The sequence below is a fragment of the Lithobates pipiens genome, unplaced genomic scaffold (assembly GCF_037356315.1).
Source record: "Lithobates pipiens isolate NorthernLeopardFrog02 unplaced genomic scaffold, aLitPip1_a1.2 Scaffold_8, whole genome shotgun sequence".
NCBI lineage: Eukaryota > Metazoa > Chordata > Amphibia > Anura > Ranidae > Lithobates > Lithobates pipiens.
This window is the reverse complement of record NW_027507903.1, coordinates 657,085,451-657,097,941: the sequence shown is the minus strand read 5'-3', so window position 1 is coordinate 657,097,941 and position 12,491 is coordinate 657,085,451. Positions and strand designations below refer to the sequence as shown.

The 12,491-nt window shown below is 48.1% G+C and overlaps 1 protein-coding gene across 1 annotated transcript in view; it reads right to left on the bottom strand.

Annotated features, from left to right (window-relative positions):
• The window catches only part of LOC143961746 (fibroblast growth factor 11-like), a 61,941-nt gene that overhangs the window by 43,258 nt on the left and 6,192 nt on the right, over window positions 1–12,491 (bottom strand). The window contains exon 2 of the mRNA XM_077471086.1: window positions 8,906–9,016. Coding sequence (XP_077327212.1) covers window positions 8,906–9,016 — 111 coding nt within the window. The remainder of the gene's footprint in view (window positions 1–8,905; window positions 9,017–12,491) is intronic.

Sequence of the window (12,491 nt, the reverse complement as noted above, 5' to 3'; positions counted from 1 at the left end):
CAACAAGTGCTAGCGAAGATATGGACAGCAGCAGAAGTGACATAAGATATCGGCTGGAGGGAGTACAATAATCTGGCAAACAGGAAGTGCATAGACAAGATTTAAAGCGGGAGCCCGCCGGGAGTTCCGCCATTTTTTTTAAAAAAAGCCAGCAGCTACAAATACTGCAGCTGCTGACTTTTAAAATAGTGACCCTTACCCGCCCAGCGCGCCCGCGATGTCGGCACCCGAAGCCGATCTCTCAATCGTCTCTCGGGTGCTGCCGCCGCCATCTTGGGTATGGGAATCAGGAAGTGGAGCCTTTCGGCTTCATTTCTCGGTTCCCTACTGCGCATGCGCGAGTCACGCTGCGCAATAAGGATGGTCCCCGCTGTCTCTGGGATCCATGTGTTTCCCAGCAGGCAGCGAGGGACTTTCGGAAAGGGGCGTAGATTCTGTGGAAAGGGGCGTACCTTCTGCAGAATCTACACCGTAAGTGGGTGCAGATACCTGTACTGTACAGGTACCTGCATCCCCCTCCCCCCTGAAATGTGCCAATTGTGGCGCCGGAGGGGGGGAGGATTCCAATGAGCGGAAGGTCCACTTTAGGGTGGAGCTCCGCTTTAAATAGGAAGTTCATGGGATGAGCAAAGAGATCAAAGTTAAAGAGAAACAAGACAAAAGCTAAGGTTCTTTAAAGCGGTAGTAAAGCACTAGAGATGGGCTGAACACCTCCTAGGTTTGCTCCAGAACTTTCGAACACCCCAAAAGTTCGGACCCAAACCACGAACCCCATTGAAGTCTATGGGACCCGAATTTGAAAAATAAAATGTCCCCATTTTGAAGGCTTATATGCAAGTTATTATCCATAAAATGGGTATGGGAACCTGGGTACTGCCCTGGGGGACATGTACCAATACAAAGAAAACTTTTAGTTTTTAAATGAGCATTGATTTTAATGATGCTTAAAGTGATACAATAAATATGAACAATTCCTTTAAATATAGTGCCTGGGAGGTCCCCTTAGTCTGCCTGTAAAGTGGCACATCTGTACCATGTATAGAACCTGCTGCAGCAAAATTTACATTTATAAAGAAAAAAAAAAGATTTTTGGGAAAAAAAATCATTTTCCCTGCAAGTTTTCTTTATTTTATAAACAATGGCTTGGGGAGCCGGTCTGTATGATGAGGCCACAATTTAGTGCACTCGGAACAAGATTAGAGATTTTTTGGAAAGAGTCTGGTGCCTCTTTGTCAGACTTTGGATGGAAAATAACAAAGTTTTGCACCACAGTGAGCAAGCCTTATGTGAAGAAGCCAAATTATAGTACACTCAGGCCAAGGTTAACAATAATTTTTTTTAGATAAAGTCTGGTGTCTTTTTCACAAACATTGAATAGAAGTAACAGGTGCGGAAAAATTTGGACTTTAGGTGTTGGTGGTGCCTTCACCCCGTAACCTTCTAGAGGTATTCTTGATGAAAGCAAGAATTGACCTTGCTGTAAAAAAATTGAATGTGATTCCCCCAGTCAAACAGTTGCAGAAAAATTGGTCTTTGGGTGTTGGTGGTGCCTTCACCCCGCAACCTTCTAGAGGTACTCTTGATAAAAGCAAGAATTGACCTTGCTGTAAAAAAAAAAAAAAAATGTATTTGATTCCCCCAGTCAAATAGTTGTGGAAAAATTGGTCTTTGGGTGTTGGTGGCGCCTTCACCCCATAACCTATAGAGGCAATCTTGATGAAAGCAAGAATTGGCCTTTCTGTAAAAAAAATGAATTCAATGCACCTGTCAAACGGGTGTGGAAAGACTGGTCCTTGGATGTTAATTGTGGCCAAGAAACCTATACCAAAAAAAATAGAGTTGCCCCTTACAGAGTAAGGGGACTCTGCAAGTTCAGATGTAAGGGGAAACTCTGTGGATTCAGACGTAAAGCGGAACTCTGTGGATTCAGACGTAAAGCGGAACTCTGTGGATTCAGACTTAAAGCGGAACTCTGTGGATTCAGACGTAAAGCGGAACTCTGTGGATTCAGACGTAAAGCGGAACTCTGTGGATTCAGACGTAAAGCGGAACTCTGGATTCAGATGTAAAGCGGAACTCTGTGGATTCAGATGTAAAGCGGAACTCTGTGGATTCAGATGTAAAGCGGAACTCTGTGGATTCAGATGTAAAGCGGAACTCTGTGGATTCAGACGTAAAGCGGAACTCTGTGGATTCAGACGTAAAGCGGAACTCTGTGGATTCAGACGTAAAGCGGAACTCTGTGGATTCAGACGTAAAGCGGAACTCTGTGGATTCAGACGTAAAGCGGAACTCTGTGGATTCAGACGTAAAGCGGAACTCTGTGGATTCAGACGTAAAGCGGAACTCTGTGGATTCAGACGTAAAGCGGAACTCTGTGGATTCAGACGTAAAGCGGAACTCTGTGGATTCAGATGTAAAGGGGGAACTCTGTGGTTTCAGATGTAAAGGGGGAACTCTGTGGATTCAGATGTAAAGGGGGAACTCTGTGGTTTCAGATGTAAAGGGGGAACTCTGTGGATTCAGATGTAAAGGGGGAACTCTGTGGATTCAGATGTAAAGGGGGAACTCTGTGGATTCAGATGTAAAGGGGGAACTCTGTGGATTCAGACGTAAAGCGGAACTCTGTGGATTCAGACATAAAGCGGAACTCTGTGGATTCAGACGTAAAGCGGAACTCTGTGGATTCAGACGTAAAGCGGAACTCTGTGGATTCAGACGTAAAGCGGAACTCTGTGGATTCAGACGTAAAGCGGAACTCTGTGGATTCAGACGTAAAGCGGAACTCTGTGGATTCAGACATAAAGCGGAACTCTGTGGATTCAGACGTAAAGCGGAACTCTGTGGATTCAGACGTAAAGCGGAACTCTGTGGATTCAGACGTAAAGCGGAACTCTGTGGATTCAGACGTAAAGCGGAACTCTGTGGATTCAGACGTAAAGCGGAACTCTGTGGATTCAGACGTAAAGCGGAACTCTGTGGATTCAGATGTAAAGGGGGAACTCTGTGGTTTCAGATGTAAAGGGGGAACTCTGTGGATTCAGATGTAAAGGGGGAACTCTGTGGTTTCAGATGTAAAGGGGGAACTCTGTGGATTCAGATGTAAAGGGGGAACTCTGTGGATTCAGATGTAAAGGGGGAACTCTGTGAACTTTGATGTAAGGGGGGACTCTTGTGATTAAAGCCATATAATTAGAAATGTTATTTAATCACAAAATATATGTAGGTATATATAAAATATAAGTATTGTATATATATATATATATATATATTTTTTTTTTTTATGCGAACTCTGGGGACTTTCATTTAAGGGGAAATACTGAGAACTCAGATGTGAAGAGGGACGTTTGATATAAGAAGGAAAGTTGCAGACTCTGGTGTAAAGGGGAACTGTGATATAAGGACCCAGTGCCCTGACTTGCACCTGTGGCCAGTGCCCTGACTTACATCAGAGTTACCAGAATTCCCCTTTAATCAGGTTTCCTAGAGCACCCCTCACATCAGAGTCTGCAGAGCTCCCCTTACACCAGAGTCTGCAGAGCCCCCTTTACATTATAGTCTGTAGAGCCCCCCTTACATCAGAGTCTGTAGAGCACCCCTTACATCAGAGTCCGCAGAGTTCTCCTTTACATAAAAGTGTGCAGAGCGCCCACTACATCAGAGTCTGCAGAGTCCCCTTACATCAGAGTATGCAAAATATCCACTTACAATGTAAGGGGGATCTTTGTGGACCCTGATTTAAGGGGGGGGGGTGTGCTCTGCAAACTTGTTTGTAAGGCCGCGTACACACGCGGGGACTGTTCGCTCAACTTTGTCCGCTGAACAGTGTTTCGGCGGACAGTCCGCTCGTGTGTGGGCTTTCAGCGGACAGTTTCAGCGGACAGTCTGCTGAACAAAGTTTTTCGGAAATTCCGAAAAACTGTCCGCTGAAACTTTGTTTCAGCGAACAGTCCCCTCGTGTGTAGGCTTGTTAGTCAAACTAAGTTCCGCGCATGCTCAGAAAGGATTTACACGCCGAAGTTTGCATTGCAGTGTATAGGACGTCATATTTTTCGTCCCGTCGTACGTGCCGTTCACGTCATCGCGCACGGTTTCAGCGGACTGTTCGTTCGTCGTGTGTGGGCAAGTCCGTCCATGCTAATTTTGAGCGGACTGTCCGCTGAAACTGTTTGGCGGACAAAGTTGGGCGAACAGTCCCCGCATGTGTACGCGGCCTTAGGGGTGCTCTGGGAACCCTAATTAAAAGGGGAATGCTGGGAACTCTGATGTAAGTGGGGTTACCAGAAACTAGAGTTCCCCTTTAAACCAGAATCTGCAGTGTTCCTTCTTAAATCAAAGTTCTCAGTGTAAAAAGGGGAAACCTGATTCCGTGGGGGTCTTTGATGTAAGGGGGCACACTGTGGACTATGGTGTAAAAGGGAACTGTGATATAAGGGGGTCTCTAGTACCCAGTGCCCCCACTTACATCAGAGTTACCAGAATTCCCCTCATTAACTGGGGTTCCTAGAGTACCCCTTACATTAGTGTCTGCAGACCCCCCCTTACATCAGAGTCCATAGAGCACCCATTACATCAGGGTCTGCAGAGTTCTCCCTACATCAGATTCTACATCAGAGCGCCCACTACATCAGTCCCCTTACATCAGAGAATGCAGAATATCCACTTACAATGTAAGGGGGATCTCTGTGGACTCTGATTTAAGGGGGGCTCTGCAGACTCTTATGTAAGGGGTGCTCTGGGAGCCCTGATTAAAGGAGAATGCTGGGAACTCTGATGTAAGTGGGGGCTCTGGTTACCAATGACCACTTTATATCAGAGTACCCCTTCACACCAGAGTCTACAGTGTTCCTTCTTACATCAATGTTCCCTCCGGATATCAGAGTTCTCAGTGTAAAAAGGGGAACCCAGATTAAATGTGGGTCTCTGATGTAAGGGGGCATGCTGTGGACTCTGGTGTAAAGGAGAACTCTGATGCAGGGGGAAGACTTCACTCACAGTAGATGGATGGTGAGCATACGCTGGCATCAGTAGTCGGAACCTTTCCTCATCTGGCTGCTGGGCTTCAAACTTCCCACCCACACATCCTCTTCCTTGAGGCACAGCACCGCTGGGGCAGACACAGGAGAAGAGGGTGGGATGAGGAGAAGTTGATCAGCTCTTTCTCTCATCTCCTGTCTGTGAGGAGGGAAGGGGAACTGTCAATGCTGGCTCTGCTCAGCTCAGAGCCCTGAAGCCAGCAACCCTGCTGGGGGGAGTCACAGTCCAGGCTCTTGGGGGACCCCCACACCACCACAGTGGAGGAAATCCAGGGCCTGGTCGCAAGTGTGACCTTTGCAATCCTGGTAGTTCCACCACTGTGTTGTTTACTGGCAGTTTAAGCAGAAGTTTTTCTGTTAATTGAGTAGGTCCTCCTTTTGCTGCTAAAACAGCCCTGACGCCTCAGGACATGGATGCCGCTAGACCTCTGAAAGTACACCGTGGTAGATCCTTTAAGTCTTTAAGTCCTGTAAGTTGTGAGGTGAGGCCTCCATGGATGGGATTTGTTTTTCCAGCACATTCCACAGATGTTAAGATCTAGAAAATTTAGAGACCAAGTCAACATCTTGAACTCATTGTTGTGTACCTCAAACCGTTCTTGAACCATTTGTTGCAGCGTGCATTATCCTACCGAAAGAGACCACTGCCATCAAGGAAGATCATTTCCACAAAGAGGTGTACTTCGTCACCAACAATGTTTAGCTAGGTGGTATGTATCTAGTAACATCCACATGAATGTCAGGAGCCAAGGTTTCCCGGTAGAGCATTGCCCAAAGCACCACACTGACGTCGCCAGCTTGCCTCCTTCCCATACCGTCTCCTGGTGCACAAGCACCTGGCCATCCACCTTCTTCCATTGCTCTGTGTTCCAGTTCTGATACTTATGTTCTAATTGTAGGTGCTTTTGGCTGTGGACACGGATCAGCATGGACACACTGACTGATCTGCGGCTACACAGCCCCATACAAAACAAACTGTGATGTACTGTGTGTTCTGACACCTTTCTATCAGAATTAGCATTCACTTTTTCAGCAATTTGAGCACCAGCAGCACTTCAATTGTATCAGACTACATAGGCTAGCCTTCCCTCCCCACCTCCATCAATGAGCCTTCCCTCCCCACCTCCATCAATGAGCCTTCCCACCCCCCCCTCCATCAATGTGTCTTCCATCCCCATCTCCATCAATGAGCCTTCCCTCCACACCTCCATCAATGAACCTTCCCTCCACACCTCCATCAATGAGCCTTCCCTCCCCACACCTCCATCAATGAGCCTTCCCTCCACACCTCCATCAATGAGCCTTCCGTCCACACCTTCATCAATGGGCCTTCCCTCCCCACCTCCATCAATGAGCCTTCCCACCCCCGTCTCCATCAATGAGCCTTCCCTCCACACCTCCATCAATGAGCCTTCCCTCCACACCTCCATCAATGAGCCTTCCCTCCACACCTCCATCAATGAGCCTTCCCTCCCCACCTCCATCAATGAGCCTTCCCACCCCCGTCTCCATCAATGAGCCTTCCCTCCACACCTCCATCAATGAGCCTTCCCTCCCCACCTCCATCAATGAACCTTCCCTCCACACCTCCATCAATGAGCCTTCCCTCCCCACACCTCCATCAATGAGCCTTCCCTCCACACCTCCATCAATGAGCCTTCCCTCCACACCTCCATCAATGAGCCTTCCCTCCCCACCTCCATCAATGAACCTTCCCTCCACACCTCCATCAATGAGCCTTCCCTCCCCACACCTCCATCAATGAGCCTTCCCTCCACACCTCCATCAATGAGCCTTCCCACCCCACCTCCATCAATGAGCCTTCCCTCCACACCTCCATCAATGAGCCTTCCCTCCCCACCTCCATCAATGAGCCTTCCCTCCACACCTCCATCAATGAGCCTTCCCTCCTCACCTCCATCAATGAGCCTTCCCTCCCCCGCCTCCATCAATGAGCCTTCCCTCCACACCTCCATCAATGAGCATTCCCTCCCCACCTCCATCAATGAGCCTTCCCTCCCCACCTCCATCAATGAGCCTTCCCTCCCCACCTCCATCAATGAGCCTTCCCACCCCCGTCTCCATCAATGAGCCTTCCCTCCACACCTCCATCAATGAGCCTTCCCTCCCCACCTCCATCAATGAGCCTTCCCACCCCCGCCTCCATCAATGAGCCATCCTTCACCACCTCCATCAATGAGCCTTCCCTCCCCACCTCCATCAATGAGCCTTCCCTCCCCACCTCCATCAATGAGCCTTCCCACCCCCGCCTCCATCAATGAGCCTTCCCTCCACACCTCCATCAATGAGTCTTCCCTCCCCACCTCCATCAATGAGCCTTCCCTCCCCACCTCCATCAATGAGCCTTCCCTCCCCACCTCCATCAATGAGCCTTCCCACCCCCGCCTCCATCAATGAGCCTTCCCACCCCCGTCTCCATCAATGAGCCTTCCCTCCACACCTCCATCAATGAGCCTTCCCTCCCCACCTCCATCAATGAGCCTTCCCTCCCCACCTCCATCAATGAGCCTTCCCTCCCCACCTCCATCAATGAGCCTTCCCACCCCCGCCTCCATCAATGAGCCTTCCCTCCACACCTCCATCAATGAGTCTTTCCTCCCCACCTCCATCAATGAGCCTTCCCTCCCCACCTCCATCAATGAGCCTTCCCTCCCCACCTCCATCAATGAGCCTTCCCTCCCCACCTCCATCAATGAGCCTTCCCTCCACACCTCCATTAATGAACCTTCCCTCCCCACCTCCATCAATGAGCCTTTCCTCCTTTCATCTCCATCAATGTGCATTCCCGCAACACCTTGATCAGTGAGCCTTCCCTCCCCACCTCCATCAATGAGCCTTCCCTCCCCATCTCCATCAGTAAGACTTCCCTCCTCACCTCCATCAATGAGCCCCCCAACTAAATCAATGAGCCTTCCCTCCCCTCCTCCATCAATAAGCCTCCCCCTCCACACCTATCATTGAGCCTCTACTCCCCACCTCCATAAATGAGCCCCCCCCCCCCATCTCTATCAATGAGCCTTTTCTCTCCACCTTTATCAATGAGCCTTCCCTCCACAGTTCCATTAATAAGCCTTCCCTCTCCACCTCCATCAATGAGCCTTCCTTCCCACCCCCATCAATAAGCTACCCTTCCCCACCTCCATCAGTGAGCATCCCCCTCCCACCTCCATCAATGAGCCATCCCCCTCCCACCTCCATCAATGAGCCATCCTTCACCACCTCCATCAATGAGCCTTCCCTCCCCTCCTCCATCAATGAGCCTTCCCTCCCCTCCTCCATCAATGAGCCTTCCCTCCCCTCCTCCATCAATGAGCCTTCCCTCTCCACCTCCATCAATGAGCATTGGCCGCCCATGACCCTGTCACCGGTGGGATGGTTCTCCTTCCTTGGACCACTTTTGGTCAGTCCTGACCTCTGCAGACCGAGAACATCCCACATTAGCTGCAGTTTTGGAGCTGCCCTGACCCATTCATCTAGACATTACAATTTGGCCCTTGTCAAAGCCTCAAACCCTTACATTTGTCCATTTTTTTCTGCTTTCAACACATCAACTTCAGGGACAACATGTTCACTTGCTGCCTGATTCCACCCACTTTCAGATGTCATTGTAACAAGACAAGGCATTTCACATTTTTAATGTTTCATGTTAAGTATTAATAAAATCACTGCTGCCTCCGAAACGGTTCCTGTTGATGGTGCCAGGTCAGCAGGTGTCCATGGAGTCTATGGAGGTATTTAAACACATAGAACAGAATCTGAAACAAAATATAAGCCGCCTGCATTCTAGGAAAATCTACTTGCTGGAAACAAATCGTGTTGACTAAAGAAATGTTACTTTGTCTACTCACTATAAGGGCTGAGTTCCTCTGCAGTCCCTGATATGGTCCCATCGGGAAGGAATTGAAGGTAATATCCCACTCGACTGAGCAAACGGGTCACAATCCCTCTCAACTGCGGTTCTGCAAAAGAAAAGTCAAAAATTTCATGTGAAATAGAAAAAAAAAATCAACTTGAGTCCCCCCCCCACCTCCTCCTACTCTAATCACACTGCTGTTCTATCTTCTCTGTGCCCCTGACCTCTTTTCTTTCATCTTATTGTCTCCAGGGACAAACTATTCAATCCATTATACCGACAGCTCAACTAGAGCAGGGACTAACACAATGTTCAATGACACAGCTTAGCAAGGCGGTCATTACAGAGAGATATCAACGAACGCGCTATCGAGGTCAGAGCGCTGTGCGAGGGGTCATTACAGGAATATACAGGGCAGGATGGAGGTGAGGTGACAGCGCTGTGTTAGGGGTCAGTATATGAATAATAGATATGCAAGATAGGATGGAGGTTAGAGATGGGCCAAACAACCCCCCCCCCCCCCTGTTTGGTTCGCACCAGAGCTCCCAAAGAGAGAAAAAGTTCTTATCCGAACAGCGAACCCTATTAAAGTCTATATGACCCGAACTTGAAAAATCAATGATTCCCATTTTTAAGGCTGCTTTGCAAGTAATTGGCCTAAAAAGGATACGGGGGCCTGGGTACTGCCATGGGTGACATGTATCAATGCAAACTTTTTTTTAAAAGATCGTTTTTACGAGAGCAGTAATTTAGTAAATTTAATGATGCTTGAGGTACAATAAAAATGAAAAAAAAAAAATCCTTTAAGTATAGTGCCTGGGGGGTCTCCTTATCCTGCCTGTAAAGTGTCACATCTGTAGCATGTATAGAACCTGCTGCAGCAAAACTAACATTTCTAAAGGGAAAAAATAAAACTGCATGAAATGGCATTTAATAGTGCCAGAAATAGATACATTTTAAAGAGGGATTCCACCTACAAAAAAAAATATTAAAAGCCAGCAGCTATGAATACTACAGCTGCTGACTTTTAATAAATGGACACTCACCTGTCCCGGGTTCCAGCGATGCCGGCAGCCGAGGCCGATCGATCGCTCGGCTCTCGGCTGCTGCAGTCACCATTCTAGGTGAGGGAATCAGGAAGTGAAGCGAATCGGCTTCACTTCCCGGTTCCCTACTGCGCATGCGCAAGCCGCGCCCCGCGCAATAGGAAATCTCCGCGCTGTCACTGGGACCCGTGTGTGTCCCAGCAGACAGCGCGGCAGGGCAGGAAATGGCGTAGACTCCCACGAGAGTCTATGCCCGGAAGTGGGTGAAAATACCTGTCTTTGACAGGTATCTCCACCCCCCTCCCCCCTGAAAGGTGTCAATTGTGACACCGGAGGGGGGGAGGGATCCGATCAGCGGAGGTTCCACTTTAGGGTGGAATCTCGCTTTAAATAGGAAAATTGTGTGGGGTCCCCCCATTCAAAATGTAAAAAATAAAATAAATCGTGTGGGGTTCCCCCCAAAATCCATACCTGACCCTTATCCGAGCATGTAGCCCGGGAAGCCAGGTTGCATTCTCAGATAAGGGTCTGGTATGAATTTTTAGGGGGACCGCACGCCATTTCTTTTTCCCTTTTTAATTTCAGGCAATGTTTTTTTTTTATTCAGCTGGCAGCGGGGAAGCCCATTGACAGCTGATGACTCATCGGTTTCTAAGGACGGCATGGCCAGCTTCCTGGCCTGCTCCTTAACAACCAGCTTTTCACTGTGCCGTAATTGGGCAAAGCTTTGCCCAATCAGAGCTCAGAATGCACTGTGCAGCACGCAGTGCATTGCAGGGCGAACACCTGCGAACGCCCTGCAAATTCGAGTTGTTCGCTGAACGGGCGAACAGGTAATTATGTTCCATTACTGTTTGCCTAACTCTAATGGAGATGTAGTGACAGCGCTGTGTGAGGGATCAGTACAGGAATATAGATATACAGGATGGGATGGAGGGTGTATTGACAGCGCTGTGTGAGGGGTCATTACAGGAATAGTAGATATAGTAGATTCCAAGGGATCTTGGACCCCTTCTCTTCTCCATCTACACCTCTTCCCTTGGTCACTTGATAACCTCCCATTGGCTTCCAAAACCATTTCTATGCCGATGACACCCAAATCTATCTCTCTACTCCTCACCTCACTCTATCAGACTCTTGCATTATTAACTTACTAACTGAAATACCACCATGGATGTCACACCACTTCCTTAAACAAAATCTCTGTAAAACCAAGCTGGTAACATTCCCCCCCACCCATGCGCCCCCCCCCGACTTCTCCATCAAGGTCAATAATACAACCATCAATCCCTACGCCAGTGTACTAGGTGTAATCCCACATTCTGACCTGTCTTTTCTGTACCCGATACTCATTCACATGGGGGGGGTCTGGATCTGGGGGCCCCCTAATTGAACTTCCAGATTCCGATAAGCGCCTTACCCTCAGACCCCCCACAACCACTGGCCACGGTTGTGGGAATGAGGCCCTTGTCCCCATCAAGGTGCGCTGGTCCTCGTCCTGACCTACCAGGCTGCATGCCTGGATAAAGATCTGGTATGGATTTTGGGGAGGGGTTCCCCTCAAAATCCATACCTGCCCCTGGTGGGGCGCTATTTTTTTCTTTCTGTTTCCAATAATTGGGCGCTGTCAATTGTAACCTCAAGTAATTTTTTCCTGCAGCATAATATTATGCATGCTACAGATGTGCCACTTTACAGTCACATTAAGAGATAATGGTCTGGTATGGGATTTGGGGGGGACCCCACACCATTTAAAAAAAAAATAATTGGACTGGGGGGTTTTAACATGTAACTATTTCCAGCTATTTAAATGTAATTTCATGCAGTTTTTCTTTCTTTAGAAATGTCAGTTTTGCTGCAGCAGGTTCTATATATGCTACAGATGCGCCACTTTACAGGTAGATTAGGGGGACCTCCCAGGCACTATATTTAAAGCAATTTTTCATTTCATTGTATTATTGTTGCATTTTAAGCATAATTAAAATCAATGCTCCTGAAAAAACAATTGTTAATATTTTTTTTTTGCATTGATACATGTCCCCCAGGGCAGTACCCAGACCCCCATAACCCTTTTATGGCCAATTACTTGCTTACAAGCCTTCAAAATGGGCACTTTTAATTTATCCTGTTCAGCTCATATAGACTTCATTGGGGTTTGCCATTTGGGTTAGAATATTTACCCTGTTCAGGAGTTCTGCTGCGAGGGAAACAGAGGGGTGTTCATCCCATGTCTAGCTGTCACCCATGGCAACCATGGCGGGTGATCACGCCCTTGGATTACAAAATTTCCGGTGGTCTTCATAAAGCTGGAAAAAGTGACTGTATACTGCAATGTCCTGCTGAGAACAATAAAGTGTACATGGAAATGTCTACTGTTGCCCATGGTGATCGGGATAAGCCAAGCGGGTACCTGCAGGTGGGGGTCTATCAGTTGTCCACCACAGCTGATGTTAAAGACAGTCCTAACCCTGCTAAAAACAGTGTGGCATGTGTTACAGACTTTGCTGTTGGTCATGGTAACCACAGTGAACACTT